The sequence below is a fragment of the Marmota flaviventris genome, chromosome 10, assembly GCF_047511675.1.
Source record: "Marmota flaviventris isolate mMarFla1 chromosome 10, mMarFla1.hap1, whole genome shotgun sequence".
NCBI lineage: Eukaryota > Metazoa > Chordata > Mammalia > Rodentia > Sciuridae > Marmota > Marmota flaviventris.
In genome coordinates, this window is record NC_092507.1 from 87,842,685 (window position 1) to 87,861,137 (window position 18,453).

The 18,453-nt window shown below is 38.0% G+C and overlaps 1 protein-coding gene across 3 annotated transcripts in view; it reads left to right on the plus strand.

Annotated features, from left to right (window-relative positions):
- The window catches only part of Cdc14a (cell division cycle 14A), a 164,483-nt gene that overhangs the window by 50,316 nt on the left and 95,714 nt on the right, over positions 1 to 18,453 (plus strand). For all 3 annotated transcript variants that reach the window (XR_011708888.1, XR_011708889.1, XM_027943151.2), the window contains one exon: positions 12,670 to 12,749. Coding sequence is in view for 1 of the 3 variants with exons in the window: in XM_027943151.2 (XP_027798952.2) it covers positions 12,670 to 12,749 (80 nt within the window). In the remaining 2 variants the exon portion in view is untranslated. The remainder of the gene's footprint in view (positions 1 to 12,669; positions 12,750 to 18,453) is intronic.

Here is an 18,453-nt window from a genome sequence, read left to right on the forward strand (position 1 = left end):
CTCTCCTCTCTCTCTCTCTTTTTGAACATTCAACACAATCATTATTCAACTGTTTCCTAAAGTTAAGGGAAGAATATTTTTTTATAGTTTTGTGATATTATTTAGCCTTCTCATTTATATAAGGATACATTGGTCCTTTACTATAATTATGTTTCAGAAATATGCATAGACCAGACCTCACATTTGGTAAATTAGAATCTTAGGGAGGAGAGGCTAGAATATCTATATCTTAAAATGGGTTCAAAGGCTTTTCTGGAGAGTGCTTAGAGTCAGGACCCCCTGGACGTTAGGAACATAATGACGTTTCTTGGTTTTATCCATGGTGTCTGGTATCAATAACTCTTTCAATGGAGGAATGAATTATCTGCACGTAGAACTGTGGAAAATTCTCTGCTTTTCTTCTTCTGCTTTCTCCTTACCCTTCCTCATTTTCCTTGCTTCTAGTGAGCCTGCTGTACAAGACTTACTGCTGATCAGAGGTGCAGGTGAGAAATTGCTGACCAGGGTCAAAGGGGTTTAGTTTTCTGGAAGGAGGGACGGTTACTCACAGTAGTGAACCAGAAGGGGAAGGAAATTCCTGGTGGCTGCAGGGGAGGGCATGGTTGTTGTGTATGCAGTAGATCTGTTGGTGGGTTAAAGTGATTTCTATCTGAGTTGGAGTTGCTATCACTTGCTTCAGTTCTATTGTTTGTGGGAATTAGTAAGCTAAGGTATTCAGGGAACATGGTTACTTAAAAAAAATCTGCACATTTAAGAATGATTAATTCTGTTATCTTTCTGAAGGACAATCTTGTCAGATGGCATTTGTTTGAACAGTTCAGGCTAATGCACAGAAAAACCGCCACAGAATACTTTCAGCAAATACCTGAACTGCTGAACAAAGCTCTTGTTTCTCCTGTATTCTCTAAGCAACAATTCTTTTGTAAATACTAGAAGAGAACAGCCAGTTCCTGTTTGTGCTTATTGCTAGTTTTCTGTTCTTGAGTAAGTTCAAAGAATAGGAGCTTACAAGTTACCTTGCGATTCCAGATCTGAGAGTTAGTTCACATGCTGTGTGGCTCGTTGAAGTTTGTGTAATATCTTACCTACAAACTTATAAATATTTAAAAAATCTTAAATAAGAAATATATTTGAAAGATTTTTTTTTTTTTAAATCTTAATTTTTAAACAATTTTACTTAAAATCCCTCAGGGCATGCTCTGGTTAGTAGAACGAAAACATGGGGTTGCCTGGCCTGCCTCTGTCCCTCCTCAATGGACATTGCAGGGTGCCCTTAGTTGCCGTAGGTGAAGGGGACACAATCTGCCCTTGCTGGGTCCATCCCTGTTCAATAGTCTTCCTCTTCATAGGCTCAGAAAACTTTTCACCTTTCTTGTTCTCTCTCTCTCTCTCTCTTTTTTTTTTATCATTATTTTCCTTAGGGCAAGAAAATCTTCTTTCTCCTATGTTTGGTTTGCCTCCCACTGCATCAGATTTGAGATCATTCCTAATCATAATACCAAAAATTGAGGAAATTTTTGCATTTTGAAGTGGGATTAGCAATAATAAAGTATTTATCAAAACATTTGAAATAGGGTCATTGAAAGCATATTCATTGATTTCCCCCTGTTTTTCTACTCTAATCTTTCTTCAAGTATTAGCACTGAGGGGAGAGGTTTAAAAAAGACAACATACTTTAATGTTTTTAGTTTTAGTGTATAGTTTTAAAAATAATGTTTTCCACTGCATTTTATTTTAGATGTCTAGCCTAGGAAATTAACAATCTTAAAATTTTCTTTTTTGGTAAAATATTTCCAGATTTTGAAATGTTAACCCTACTAATATATGTTCCAACTACAATTCATTTGCAGGTTAAGGACTTTCATAGTTGATAATAGATGTTAAGGAAATTTAAACATTGTCTCATGATTATAGTGGATCTGTCACAGGTGTCATAAATAAAGTTATGTGTTTTTTTTTTTTTTGCCTTTTAAATATGATTTAAATGTGATCAAATTCAAGTCTTGGTTTAAAAAACACATTTTTTCTCACTTAAAGAAAGAACCTGAGGGGCTGGGGTTGTAGCTTAGTGGTGGAGCACTTGCGTAGGCACTGAGTTTGATCCTTAGCACCACATAAAAATTAATAAAGGCATTGTGTCCATCTACAACTAAAAAGAAAGAAAGAAAGAAAACTTGATTTGAAAGTTTTTATGAACCAGAACTTCTACTTTTTCTAGAAGGAAACAGTGAAACTCAGCTGCAGGAGTTTTTAACATGAAGCCATTCAGTTTGAGAGTGTGTATTATTCAAGTGATATTCTGGAGCGAGTCCGTTTTTTGTGTTTTATACAGAGACTACCTTCTGATGTTGAATGATAGGCTTCTGTTTACCTCCATCTTTTAACATAGTAGCTTTGTGCTCACCTGTGTGAGATTAAGGACTCAGGTCTTGAGACATTTTCTCCTTTGCCCCCTTAACGGGTCCTTGTAGACTTCTGTGTGTTGAGACCACTGGCTTGTGTGTCTTTGATCTGCTTAATGAGGAGTTGACATGAAGCAGTCAGTCAGTGATATCTGTTGAACCTGAGCTCAACTCAGACAGACGGAGGTCACAGTGTCACTGTGTCAACTAACAAGTGGTATGTATTTGTCCCATCTGTGTCAGTTCTAGAAACACGTCTTTTCAGGTTTATTATGAAAATTCTAGTTCCCATCAATTAGATGGGATGAGCCACATGGCTAATGTTTTCTGCAGTGCTCCTAACTTGCCCATCAAAGAGCTCCCACTGGTGTCACTCTGATTACGCTCAGGAGAGGGTGGAGAGTGTATTTTTATTCCCAGTGAATTCTCAGACAAATAGAATAAAGTCAGCTGCTTGTCTATCAGATCGCATCTTAAAATTAAAATGTAAAGAGATGTCACATAAGAGTATTTCAGAGCAAACATTACCACAAACAAAAAGCACAGTCATTTCTAGACCTTGTTTTCAGAAGGATGACAGATTAAGTATTTTTAGCATAGAAATAAGTGATGGGTGAAGCTGAGGTCAGATTCTGTTGTACTTCTGTAACTAACCTTGCCACCATATTTGCTGAGCAGATACATTGATTGCCTTATACTTTGCTGACCTCATAACTTGTGATTTATTACAGATTTGAAGGACAGGAACAATGATTGGCTTTCTTTTATAGTGTGTTCAACTAGAGTCTGTAAGGGACAAGATATATTCATTCTTATTTTTTTTAAACTTTTTTTTTTTTTAGTTGTAGATGGACCCAATACCTTTATTTTATTTATTTATATTTATGTGGTGCTGAGGATTGAACCTAGTGCCTCACATGTGCTAGACAAGTGCTCTGCCACTGAGCTACAACCCCAGTCCTCTTATTCTGTTTTTTTTTCTTTTTTTAAATATTTTTTTTAGTTGTAGATGGACAAAATACCTTTATTTATTTATTTCTGTGTGGTGTTGAGGATCAAACCCAGTGCCTCACATGTGCTAGGTGAGCGCTCTACCACTGAGTCACAACCCCAGCCCCTCTTATTCTATTTTAATGAAACTATTTAGCATGGTTGATTTAAAGTAGACCGACTGGAATACGGTTGCATTTCTGATTTGTAACCAGATGAATAAGTGACTGTTCAACAAATTGAGTATTTCTGTTATGTAAGCAATTAGAACAAAAATTGAATTGCTTGTACATTTCAGAAAGGTATAACTTTTCCCTATACTTTAAATTATAAAGTTGAACACAGATATTGTTTTCTTAGTTACTGAATATAATGGGAGGAAGTGACTAAGAAGAAAATGTTGCTAAACATAAAAATATTAAACATTTTGTTTGTGCTTGTGTATGACAATTAGGACTTAATGCCATCCTCAGGAAGAAGCAGTTTATAAATTAAATGCCCTGACATTTAAGAAGTCTGAGAACCAAATCTTGGGAGCCAAGGAAGAGACTTTAGAAGTTTTGTTTTTCAGCTTCTTTGCAGGGTTTCTGCCTTATAGTGTGTTTCTGTGGACTTCTGTGGTTCATTCTTTGCAGGTAACTGGTAATTACTTTCCACTCTGAGCTTGGTAATCTTATTCTTTTGTTCATGAGAAGTTCAAATATGGAAAAAAATGAGTACAGTTCTAGTAATATCAGCTCTCCACTGTTTACATGTACTTTACTGGGGAGACAAGGGCCACCTCAGGGATCTTCTGATATTTTGACAGTGGATTTGATAAGGCAAGGGCCAGTGGCATTTATTTTATAGTTGTTGATACTAAGGCACCAAGAGACTTGAAGGCTGTTCGAAGAGGCGAAACTGAGAGTAGGATTAATGTCTGTGCTTCAAAAATCAGAGGGTTTTACAAAATTATGGTCTCTATGTTATGATTTTGCTATATAACAATCACAAGGGAAGTTTATCACCTCCCGTTTTAATGGTGTGACAGTCTTTAGGGCTTAGGTGTGAGAAATATGTAAATCTAGATTCACATGGCTATAAGTGGTGAAAAGAAGAAAAAAATATTTTGGCATCAAAGTTTATCTCCTTTTGTGTTCCATTGCTGTAGAAGAGCTGGATACAGTTCTGAGGACTTGACATGTACTGTTGATTTATTTACTCTTCCCAATAAATGACCTTATGATGTAGTTGGTTTTAGTCCCACTTCACACATAAGGAAACGGACACATACAGAATTAACATCATGCCACTCAGAAGTAAAAAAGCTGCATTTGAATCCAGGCAGGTTGGCTTTAGACCTGGGTACCTAACCATCACACTCTGCTGCCTCAGTCTTTGGATAATTCATTAGTGTTCTCTGGACTATGTCAGGATTCTTCTCATAGAAGTGCCCCGCCACCCCAACCAACTATTTGAGCCATCACTTTTGAGTTTATATTGTGTCAGGCACAGTGTTGAGTCCTCCAAATCTAGAGGAGATAGATTTAGCCTGGAGAGAGACTAAATCAAATAACCATAGAAACAAATGAGTAAGAATTTGAAGAGTGGCAGAGAGCTCTGAGAACATAGTGCAGGGACCAATCTGCCTGCATCAGAGCCCTGGCTTCCTTTTGGGGCAGCCCAAGGAAGAGGAAGAGGTAACCATCTAAGTGCTACCATGATACAAGGCAGGCTGAGGTCTAGTCTGGTCACTTCATGGCCCATTCCCAACCCCCCTGTAGAGCTCTTGGTGCCAATTTCTTTAAGCTCCTTAATCAGGCTGCAAATTCTCCCTATGTCCTCTTATAGGTCCAGGTTCCTGTGCAAATAAGCATTAAGTAAATCAAATACATGTTGATTGAATTACCGTCATCTCTGGTGATTTGGTTCTGTTCTATTTCTTTTTGAATGCCTGTTGTCAGGTGTTGGGAGTGACCAAGGTTAGCTTTAGAACAGACACAGAGGGAGAGTAAATAGCTGGATCAGAGACTATGCCTTGACTATCTAAATACGTCCTGTAAGCAAATACAAATCACATGAGCTAGAGCTTTCATTTTTTTTCATCAGTCTTTTATTGCTTTCTTTTTTAGCACACATCATTGGAGAATTGACTCTACCTAGTCTGATGCTCTCATACAACCGGACTCGCAAAGTTAATTTTACTAGCTCCCTTGGGCAGTATCACTGAAGTGGCAGTGACACATTTTTAAAAATCTCATTCACTACCTATTAATTAAACTGAATTATCCCTCCTTAGTGGATACATTCTCAGTACCTTATGAGTGTAAAGCACTCATTCCCAGAACATGTATTTACTGAGCATGTCTTTGACAGGAAGTATTAAAAAAAACTTATCAAGGTGTGGGGAACTTGGTTACCACCTCTGGGAGCTTTTTAAGAATAAAGGACAATAATCACAACTGAGCTGAGGGGCTTATCAGGAAATAGTTATGAGAGTCTGTGAGGGAGAAAAACAGACTCCACCATGGTCAACTGTGTGATCTTGAGCAACTGATTCTTATGTGGTGCCTGGCGCATAATATTTGCTGTTTAACTTTCTATTTTTATTATTGTCATTATTATGTCTGTTATCACTCTTATGGATAAGAGTCGTCTTCTGGAGTCTGAGGAATAAGGGCAGGGTTTCTGGGTTGGAGAGGAAAGGCCTTGTGGAGGTGGTGGTATTTGAGTTATTGAACTAATAAAATGAAAACTAGAGAACTAGCTAATGAAATGGGAAGAATTTGAATAGGCAGAGGTGGTAAGGAGAGAGTTCTAGGAAGAAGGCCTCAGATGCCAGAGGTATCAAGTATGTTTAGGGAGTGGTAACACGTTCAGACTAGCAGGTAAGGTTCATTTAGGGAAAAACAACAAACTGACCTGGAAGGGTAGACTGAGGTGGTGACTTGGCCAAGGGCTGGTGTTCTGGCTTGGGCTTTTTGAGCAGGACTGAGACTTGGAGAGCCCTCCTCTGGAATTGTATGCATCCCCTGGTATCCTCAGGGAATTAGTTTCAGTCCCCACCCCATATCAAAATCTTTGGATGCTCTTGTATCATATATAAAATGGTGTAGTATATGCATATAACCTAGGCGCATCCTCTCATATACCATAAATCATCTCTACATTACTTATAATACATTTAATGTAAATGCTATGTAAATAGTTGTATTGTTTTAAATTTTTAAAAATTTATTCTATATACTTTTTACTATTGTGCTACTATGTTGTATTGTTATTATTTCTTTTTTGAATGTGCTTGATCTACAGTAGCACAGGTGGATGCAGGGGGCTGACTGTACTGGAGTGGGCGTGGGGAGGAGGCAGAGACTGGTGTTAGTCCTTGAGCCTGGAGATATGAGTTTGAAATAAAGAGTGGACAGTCATGAAAGAAAGGCCAGGTGGAAATTCACCCTGGAGCTCATGAAACCTGTGAGTCAGGGCATTCACTAGCTCAGGCCCTCTCTTTGGAGTGTCCAGTGGTGGCATTTTTGTAAAAATTGAAAAGATATTTGTATCTTCCTTCTCTCCTCAAATGGTATGTTTCAGGGTCCCAAACTTGGATCTCCTCCATAGTTAAAAGAGACTGAGGAGAGAGAACCCATCCTTTGAGTATTGATTTGATGTGTGTGTGGTACAGTGAAGGAGAGGCTGGAGTCAAAGATAAGGTTTGAAAGTTCGTGTCTGGCTGATTGGGAGGAATTACAGATGGGAAAGGGGATTTCAGATGAAGTGAGTGCGCTATACTGTTTCAGACAGGGAAAAAAATGTTTTCTTCTTGTGTTTGCCCACTCCATCCTCAAGTGCCATCTTGAAAGTATGATGATTATAAGTTATATGGGCTGGCAATAGGGCGCAAATGTGACTGCTGATTAATGGACTAAAGCCTAAGGCACATGTCATAGTGACATCTTGGTGATGCCCAATTTTAGTATTCTGTGTGTGCCAAATCTACTCTGAAAGTTTTAAAGAAAGGTTCTCTTTTTTGGTGTGTCCTCTATATTTGGAAAGTTCTACTTAGTTCTTCTCGACATCAAGTTGTAATATCTGTTTTCTGGAAAACTCTGGAAGAACTTGACTCAGAAATGGTTAGGCTCTCATGTGGATTTCCAGTGGCAGTACCTAACTGGGAAGGAATTTTCTCAGCATTTGTTTCCTCTTTTTAAAACAAGTGTAATGTTAAGCAAATCACAGGAAATCAACTGTGAAAATTAAAGAATACTCACTCAGAAGGCCAAGTTGGACCTTTAAGAGTATTTTTATTTTCACAAAATATAAACATAATTAACACAGAGTGGGGGAGTAAATTTCTTTTTAAAATATATTTAAGGTATCAGTGTATGTGTGTGTGTTGGGGGGTACACTTTTGCTGTAAAGCTTTTTTTTTTTTGTGGGGGGGAATAATAGCAACTAAAAACAAAGTTAAAAGCATGGTAAAGTTTAAGGCACATGTCCCTAGGGAAAGACCACTAGTGAATTTATGACTAGAGTCTGATTTCAACTTCTATATTAAGCCATTTATATAAATTGTTGTTTTAAGAATCACTGCTGGCAGATCAGTGAGATTAAATTAGCTGAATAAAGAAGTATAGTTGTCAATTCTAAGATGTCTCTGAAAATCTCATATATTATTTATTAAAGGCTTTAAGGATTTAGTGACCATAGGATTTAGTTTTCAAAATGATTTAGAGTTGCCAGGCGCATTGGCATACACCTGTAATCCCAGGGGCTTGAGAGGCTGAGAAAGAAGGATTGCTAGTTCAAAGCCAGCCTCAGCAACTTAATGAGACCCTAAGCAACTTAGTGAGACCCTGTTTCTAAATAAAATACAAAAATAAAGGAGTGGCTGGGGATGTGGCTCATTGCTAAGTCCCCCTGAGTTTGATCCCCGCTACCAAATGAATAAACTTTATTTTTTAAAGTGAGAAAAAATGATTTAGAAGTATTTGCAAATAAATTATTTGAAGATTTTATTTAATTTGCCATGTTGGTCTGATATTCCTTTATAAAATTAGTACAAGCTTGATATTTGATATATTGTTTGTCAGTGTGTGCTATATATACAAACATTTAAAATTTTAAGTGTTATGTATTTGAGTATTCATTTATGTGTAGATTCAGTGGCAGGTTTTCACTTATTGCAATGATATAAAACACTTCATTAAATTGATTAAGTTAAAAGAACATGTCTGTTCAGAGAGAAATGGTAGTACATGGTGGTATAGGTGATAGAAGCTGGGAAAGTTAATACATGATTAATTGAAGTTTGGGCAACATTAACTTATTGGTAAACAATCTAAATTATTCTGGCTTGAAGTACTGTAATTTTTCTTATGTTGTTAAATAAAAACTTCATATTGTTGATGATCCTGTCTCTTAGGAATCTTGTATTTAAGAAATGGAGTTATTTGCATCCTTGGTACCTGGCAGTAAAGTCTATTAAAAAGAAAAAAAAAAAAACATTCACTTTAATTGGCTGACTCATGTTTAGTTAAAGATAAAAAAAAAATGTCTATGTTAAATGTTATTTTATGGAGGAGGTTTCTAGGCTTTCCTAACCAGGTAGGTAGATTTTATAGAAGTGATGCATATACTGCTTACTAACTTGGTGTGGCAAATCAAGCACTAGTTAGCTGTGCAGGTGGCTTTTGTCAAGTTATATTCATCAAAAGTTTGGAAAAATTCTTCTCATTGGATTTATTTTTATTTTGTGGTACTGGAGATTGAATCTAAGCATGCTCTACCACTGAGTTACATCCTCAACCCTTTTTAATTTTTATTTTGAGACAGTCTTGCCAAGTTGCACAGGCTAGACTTGAATTTGTGATTCTCCTGCATCAGCCTTCCAAGCATCTTGAATGATAGGTGTGTGCCACCACGCCTGGCTCTCTCACTGGGTTTATATATACTAAGAGCAAGTGAGAGGAGTAGACAGTCTTACATAATTTCCCCCTTAGAAGGAGAAAAAGAAAAATCAGAATATTTAGAAGATACTTTGAAAATAGTATTATTCAGAAAATATTTTTAGAAATATTAGAATATCTAGTGACAACTTTTTAAATATTAAATATAGATCTTATTTTTAGAAAAAGGGTATACTTAGCAGTTCATAACGGATTGAGTTGCTTTGCATTAAAAAACAAATTTGAACATATCTGTCCAAAATACAGTGATAGAGAATACAAAATAGAAAGTTTCCCTTTCTACCTCAAATGCTTCCCTAGTCCTATTCCTCAGAGACAACAGTTAATAGTTTGAAGTCACCTAATTTTACAAATCAAGTGTAATGGCATTTAGGAACTTGGAAGCGTTCATTTTTCTTTCTTTTGAGTCAGATACATGTTCAAAAATTCTAACTCCACCATAGAGCAGCAGTGCAAGTTTGGAAAGGTAAACCTTTCTGAGCCCCAGATTCTCTGAATCTGGTAAATGTTACTTTCCTTTTGAGCTTTAATCAGGCCTGTGTTTGTTCTCTTTCTCTCCCTCCTTTCCTCCCTCTCTCTCTCCCTCTCTTTCTCTTTCTCCTAGAAGACATGTCTAAGAAGAGCTGGCATAGGAATACATGCCATATTTTCTCCTGGAAAAATGGGAGTCTGTATTTTAATGACTTAGCATGCATTCATTCGGTAATGCCCTTGTGTATCAGGAAAACATTTTCCCACTCTCCCTAAGTACCTACATTCAGGCTGTAAAAGGTCAACCTGTAACAGATGCCCCGGGATTCTTCCTGGAATTTAAATGGCCTCCTTTGGGTTTCATTTTGCACTTATTAATAATTTAGCACCGGGATAAAAATAAAAACAAAGGCTCTCATCTTACAGTGTGAGAACATGGGTCATGTGTGCTAAGTCATGCAGGTAAGATGAGGAGTGAAACCCTGTGGGGTCATCAATGTAGGGAAGCATTTTACGTGGGCCGGTGACTGTAGAACCTGTGGAACCACTGTCGCAAAATTAAAGGGAATTAATGTAATTGCTCCCAAGGAGGGAAATGTATTTTTGCTTTTCAAAGGTTGATGTATAAGCTTTAATTATCTAATCCAAACACAGAAGGCTTTCTACAAGCAGCTTTCCCTTCTAGCAGCCTAGTCAACTTTCAATTGCTGTAGCACTGCCTTACGACCAACACTGTTATATAACCTACCCATTAGGGTGCAGTGAAATTATGTTGTAATATTGGTTCCTGCAAATGGTCGTGGAAGCTAGGGTTGACTGAAATGGATTTATAATTATTTGAGCTGGAACTAGAGTCGTGATTCTCTATTTGTGGAATCTATGCCACTTGTCTAGATCAGTACTTTTAAGGTTAACTCATTTTCAGTGCTGTTTTTGTTTCATCCTCAATTCACTTAGGTTGGTGTATGCCTTATTAGACCTTCTCTTTATTTGCCAAATGAATATGGATCCTTGTTATTAAAGTTAGATGTACTTCTTTTTATCATTTATTTTAATTTTCTTTAGAGAATTCAGAATTAGAGTGCTTCCTATTCCTGAAATTGTTAATAAGTAAATACATGTGATATATTGTTAGTAGAATAGCTTAAAGCTCAAAGAAGCTTATAAGTACAGAGAAAAAAACCCTACTTTTTAAGTAACTGGGACTCTGCCATTCTTGTAATAGAAATGCATACTGTTTTGATGTTGAGACACATTAAGGAAATAATGCCATTAATTTTTGGTAGAGAGGATTTGGGGAATTAAATTCAAACTATAAATGAGAAGGACCTATGCCCTTGGACCAAAATTAAGACATTAAATTACACTTGGAATAAAATCAAATCCCTCCATGTGTTTTTCACATTCTGGTCATTGCTTGGCTTGTCCTACAGGCCACCCCAGCCCTCCCAAGCTCACAAGCTCTTTCCCACCTCCACCAGCCTTGTCCTTGTCCTTCCCACTGCCTGGGAGATCCTTCCTCCTATCCCTTAGCTCTTCCCAAACCCTCTAGAGCTCCACCTGAGCGCCACTCAGAGACCTCTCCCTGACTGCCATCCATCAACCACCTCTTTTCTGTTCTCTCTCCAGAAACCTGCTTGCTTCTTTTTCAGCACTTAGATTGTTTTTATTTTTGTTAATCATTGTCTTTGCTCCACAATAATGTAAATTCTGCTAATGGAAGAACCAGCAGCCGACACAGTGCCTGCATATGCTATGTAGGCGTACGTCAACTGGGTGGAGGTTGTTTACTAGTTGAAAGAGCTCCTTTTTGTTCCTATCTTTGTTTAAGATTAATTTTCATGCTGTACAGAGGGATTAAGCATCCCTGGAATAAAGGGCCAAGCCATTAAGTTTTCTAACACGCTTAACAAATACCAACCCCCATTTTATTGTGATGTTATTGAACATTTAGAGAGCAACACTGGCTTTCCTCAGAGCAGATAAGAGAACTCAGTAGACATCTTATGGGTATAGTGCTCACTGTGAGATGTATTTCAAAATTTGTCAATCACTGAGTTAATTCATGAGAGATCTTCTATGGGAGACTAGAGGCCTGCTTTTGTCGTTGTTGAGCGCACGGTGTAACAATGGAGGTGTGGGTGTCCCCTGCTATTGTGTCTTCTGGGTGTGCAGAGGTGAACTACCTCTTCCAGAATCTGCTCTCTGCAAAAAGGTCATTAATACTAAGAAGTAGGAATTTTAAATGCATCTCCCAAGAGGACATATTAGATACCCTTTTCAGATTTGTACTCTATTCAGATTAATACTTTGTGTTTTCTCCTATCCATTTAATATGATAAAGATGTATGAAATACTAATTCCTGGGTGGTCCATACCACATCTCAAAATAATTAATTTTCTGAATCATTAAAAAAAAAAAAAAAAAAAAGCCGGGAGCAGTGCCACATGTCTGTAATCCCACAGGCTTGGGAGGCTGAGGCAGGAGGATCACCAGTTCAAAGCTAGCCTCAGAAATTTAGTGAGGCTGTAAGCAACTTAGTGAGACTTTGCATTAAAAAAAAAATAAAGGGCTGAGGATGTGGCTCAGTGGTTAAGAGCCCCTGAGTTCAATCCTCAGTACCAAAACAAACAAACAAAAAAAACAATTTGCCCTCTGTCTCTAACCTTTTACCCATCTTTAAGCCTCAGCTTCAAGCTGAAAAGGAAACTTTGGCACTTTGGTTGCTGTCTAAAGATCAACGTATCATCATGAGGTTTTTCACTTTAAGTGGAAGAAGTGAAATGCAAATTTGGTGAGTAACTAGTTTTGTGTCATTCTTTGGTGTGGTATTCTAAATGTTACTATTTCTCTGTCTTAGGTGATCTATTTAAAGAGGACACCTGAAGAAGCCTACAGAGCACTGCTGTCTGGCTCAAATCCCCCCTATCTTCCATTCAGGTATGACCACTCACAAGACTTGGCTAGACCTGACTAGAGAGCCAGCTGCTTTACAGTTGGGTTGTGGTGCTTTTAAATTGTCTAAGACTGACCAGGATGCTATATGGAAGGAAATGAGGTTGATGGTTTTTTTTTTTTTTTCCCCTCCTCTCTGAGGTCAGATGGTATTTTTATTATTTCTTTTTGCATAATTCCCACTCCCTTGTAGCTAGTAAGAATAAAATGGCTTGTTCCTTTTAGGAGTTTATCTTTTATTTTTATTTTTTTTCCTAGAACACTCTCTATATTCTGACAGTTTTCTTGAAGCACAAAGAGGGCCTAATTTAGGAACTAATAACCGTGTCGAGCTTTGTTTGCTTTTAATAATCTACATTATTGATTCCTCCATTCTTTAATTCCATGAACATCGATTGAGCTGTGACTCATGTCAGGTCCTGAGGATATGGAACAAGGACCTTCCAGGAGCACAGGTTTAGTGGGGACCCTAGATGCCCTGTTTAGTACACACATGGAGTTTGCATCCTCAGGAAGCGTGTCTCTTGTTACAGTGTTGAAAAAGAAAGTTATGTAAGTATCACCTGAAGAAAATTAAAAAAAAATTTAGGGTAAACTTGAACTTGCTTAAAAAGTAGAAGGGGACTGTGGGTATAGCTCAGTGGTAGACCTTGGCTCCCCAGGCCCTGGGTTGAATCTCTAGCATTGATTAAAAAAAAACCCCAAACCCAAATTTAACCAAAATACTACCAAAACAGTAATCTCTGATAGAACTGTGAATTTTAAAAATGATTTTCCCTTTTTGCTTATTTATGTATTGAAACCTATAAGCATATGTACTGCTTTTTATTGTTACTGTTATCATAAGGAGGTATATTTGGGTACCCCAGGGGCCTCTGTGCTGTCTTCCCACTCTGCTGCACATTCAGCGGGTTCTTAGCAAAGGTTTGAGAGAATAAGACACAATCCTTTAAGACCCAAGAGATTCCCACCTGTTTCTGAGACCACAGGAGAGAGAGGGACACAGTTGGGTATGGAGGCAAGGAGGAGGCACCTGGGAGGCAGCCGTAGAGTGCTGTAGGGAGGTCAAGGATGGGGTTCTGAGAGGAGCACACCCTCCAGCCTTTGGAAGAATGAGCCCTTAGCCATTGACGGGAGTCAGGGTCACTCCAGGTGAATTGGGCTGGCATGAACAAATCCTGTAGGCATAGAAAGTACCTTTTTCCTGGGGTTCAGTGATAGCTCCTCTGCCCTAGCTCCCATGAGGGAGGCAAGAGAGGCTGGCAAAAGAAAGAGCACACCTGAAACCCTATTTATTGAGGGGAAGACACTCGAGAAAAGTTCCACCCAAATGAAGCAAGGGATTGGGCTTCAGGGCAGTGTAGCCCAGTCCCATTGGGGGACACCCACTCCCAGAGCTTAATTCCTTGCCTAGTGAAGGTGAGGTCCACCTGCTTTCAGGCTGCAAGCGGAAGCCAGTTCCACACCTCCATCACCCAAGGCTAAGGGTACCATGCTCAGCTCCTGTTCATGGCGACTCCCGATAGAAGGGCAGAGAAACCGTGATGGCTTATGTATAGGAGAGTGTTAAGGAAACTTAGAGGTTTTTTTTTTCCCTCCTGTCATTTGAAAGCACTTTGTGAAATACAGTTCTATTTTGTTAGAAAAGAAAATAATGATAATACTAATAATTCTACTTCAGTTCTAAGCAAAGTAGTTAAGAATATATGCTTTGGAGGTAGGGATGCTGGGTTTGAAGCTTCAATTTACTTCTCATTATTTATAGTAAGTGTAAGTGGCTTGGGCAAATTGTCTTCTCTGAGACTTAGTTTCCTGATCTGTAAAATGGCTACTGGGCTATTCAAGGATTAAATGAGCTAATGTATTTATCCCTGTGCCTAGTGTAATATTCTCTGTGTGTGTGTGTGTGTGTGGGGTGTACTGGGGACTGAACCCAGGATATTTTACCACTGAACTACACCCCCAGTCCTCTTTATCTTTCATTTTGAGACAGGATCTTGCTAAGTTGCTGAGGCTGGCCTTAGTCTTATGATCCCCCTGTCTCAGCCTCCCAAGTCACTGTGATTACAGGCACCACACCTTGCTATTGCTTAAAATTGTTTAAAAAAGGGGATCTGAAGGCTTTTGAAGGTGTGGTTGGTATGTTCAGATGTACTATTTACTGCAATGCCTATGTACCCATTTGTGCTATAATTTTAGAGTCTTTTGATAAAGGCTATCATCAATATATTAACTGTGCTCTTCAAGATTATTTATTTCTCAGACATTTATTTGAGTAGTCACTTCTGTAAAGCCTTTTCTCATTTATCTGAAGAAGCTTGGCCGGTCCTTTACCTATAATTCCCTTTTATGTTTTATGTATTACAATACTACACATAACACTAAAGCCTACATTCTGTACCATAATTATTTGTTTGCATAGCTGACTCTTCGCTGGAATTGAGTTCTTTTCCATTTGTGTCCAAAGAGAATAAAATAAGTACATTATTCCTTCTATGCCAGTCACTGTGATACTCCTTTGGATCTAAAGATGATTAGGATACCTTCATACTTACTGCAGGGGAAGTCGTAGAAAGTACGAGTATGCAAAACAATTACAGGGTTTTACTAGGGTTAGGAGATAGGTGTGATGGGTATACTAAAAAGTAAGGTGTAACTTTGGATCTGGGGGTTAGGACCCACAGAACACTTTCATGGAAATAAGCATAACCATTGGGTGCTATAACTTTTTGTTCATGTGGCATATACTTTGCATAACCATCCAAGTGCTGATTTTGGGTGCTATAACTTTTTGTTCATAGGAATAACTTTTTGTGGCATAGGCTTTTAAAAAATTAACGGTACACTAGATAGGATAGTAATAATGTGGTGCTTGCAGTATAGGTCCATTATTATAACCAAAAAGATGACCTGATTTTTTTTTCTATTTGGGTTTATATTTAAAATTTTTAAATTATAGCCTTCTATTAACCTAGTTAAAAATTCACTAGAAATGAGACAGATTTAGAAAAAGATTTGTGTAGGTTTACTGACTTCCTGATTAAATTAAGTACAGTTGACTGTAGCGATAGTTGAATTTCTGTCTCCTTGCGACACTCAGGAGTGTTGCAATGTTACTGTTTGCGAGTCAGTTTAGGGTGTTCCACTGAATTGTAAGGTGTTTGTGTCAAACTGTGCTTTTCTTTTGTAGTAAGAACAGTCAATGTGTTTATCAAGAGTGATTCTAGCTGAAAACTAGAGGGAGAGAGTATTTCCATCTCCTTGAATTCTTTTTTGTCCGCCCATCTCAGTGTGGGCTTGGCAGCCGGCCTTCAAGGAAACAAGGGACCTTTCAGTCCTGGGGGCAGAGTCAGCAGAGTTTAAATTGGCAAGCCTGAGATGAGTCTTTTAGAGGTTCCCTCCCTTTGGTATACTACCAGACTTAGTGTATACGATTGCCTGAACATTCTGTGAGGTCATATTAATTGCCTCTTGTCTAAAGTTCCCCAAGACCACTGGCCCCTAGTGGAGTCCCACCTTGTTTTCATGGAGGTAATGGTGATGGCTTTCAGGTGTAGGCTCTTGGGCACTCATAAAACGGTGCTTGTGGGAGTTTCAAGTTTCACAAAACATTGAAACTTAACTAATCTAAGTTGCACAATTCTTCTTTGAGGTAAATATATTTTTCTGTTTTAAAATTCATTTGATACCAACTTCTTGGTTTATTGGTTTGTATGTATCAGCTTGGCAAGTTTTTTGGTGTTGGTGATGATTCTTAAATCTGCAAAAAACCCCACAAATGTTCTATGGCATACAGACTCAAAGGGGAATAAAATTATGCTAACAATCAGTTATGTCCAGGGACCCAGTTTTGAAGACATATCTAGAAAGAATGGCATGAAAAATAATGATGAGGTGTGGAGGTGATGGAGGTGACGGAGGTGTCAGAGGTAGGGTGTTGTGCTAATGTCTAGTGGAATAAAGCTGGTTGAAGTAGGAAGGCCTAACTCTAGTCATTAGTTTTTCTTTTTTTTTTGTAATTTTGTGCAGCTTTTTTTTATTTTTTTAGCTTGAAGAAGGGAATAGAATGTATAGTTCAGTTTTTCCCAAAGATATGTTGGTTCTCAAGTTGGTTCTACAGATTTGAAACACTCTAAGGCATTTTTCCTGATCCACGTTGTGCACACGGGGGAAGCTATAAAAACTATTGATGCCAGGGTTCCACCCCTAGAAATTCTAATGCAGTTGACCTGGGGTGAAGTCTTGGTATTAGAGTTTTTAAAAACTACCTATGTGTGAATATGCGGCTGATGTGAAAAACTGATCTTTAAGATACACCATGGCCCAAACAAAACAAAACAAAAAAACAAATTCAATGATCAAATAAGTTTAGACTGCTCCATCTTGGAGACTTATAAAGTACGCTCCCATTTTAAAGATTCTGACTGGTTCTGAGTAATGAAGTAATCTTTTTATTTAACCCACAGCTTTCCAAAGTACTGATCCCCCCACCCCTGCGCCCATTTCTATGAACATCTGGCAGAGCTACAGATTTGAAACACTCTGAGGCATTTTTCCTGATACATGTTTGTGTGGGACAAAAAAAAAATATCTCTTGGAATCAGATCTTGGAAATAGGTGGCTTATCCCAAATAGTGGTATTTCATCTAAGGTGAACAGGAATATTTAAGTTTTCTCTCAAAGCAGATATGAGGCTAGAACATCTTCCTTGACCTGAGGATCCACAAACCTCCCACTGGCAATCCTTTAATGACATTTATCATTAAAATGGACTCATGTTGTTTGTGTTAAGGGAGGTGTTTGTTGTGTTTTGGGGATGACACCTAGTGATACCATAGTTGCTGAGCTATGTAACTGAGTCTTAATGGGAAATCTCAAAAGCAATTATTCTAGATCTTCTGGGCATGCCAGAACTTGCAGGTCTTTTAACAAAGACTCAAAAGGGTCAAACACTTAAAACTTGGCATGAGGCTGCTTTCTTTCTTCTAAAGAAAAGTAAACATGTGCTGGTGTTATTTGTAATTATAAAATATGTCTCTTCACATAAAATATTGAACCAGATATTTCTTAGTTCAAATATAGCATTGTGATTTTTGTCAAAATGTGTTTAGTTATTGACTTTGTACTTTGAAGGATAAATTTTCCTTACCATGTTTTCTCTGAGTTTCAAAAATGTGGAAACTTTTTAAAGATATTTCTTTAATTCTCAACTACTTTGCTACTTCTCAGTACTAATCTTTGGGGTCAGTTCTGCCCCATGGGTCTTATCTTCAACCCTTTTTGTTTTTTATTTTAAGACAGGGTCTCACTAAGTTGCTTAGGGCCTTGCTAAATTGTAGAGGCTGGCCTTGAACTTGTGATTCTCCTGCCTTAGCCTCCCTGATTGCTGGGATTATAGGCATACCGTATTTGGCAAACCTTTGATTTTGATGTGTGGTGTGATGGAAAAATTGACATTAGTTTTGAATAGTGAGGGTGTGCCAGTTTCCTGAGTGTTGAAAATAGATGGCTTATTCAGTCCAAACTGTTGAATCTATTCTCAGTGGCTGGGGTTTATTTTGAGTAACTTGGATCACAGTAAAAAACAGATTCTTTATCAGATTTTTCTTGTTAAATTGGCAAATAAGCACCATTCTCCAGTGAAAACAGAAACACTTGTCAGGGTTTCTGTGACCCATTAAATACACAT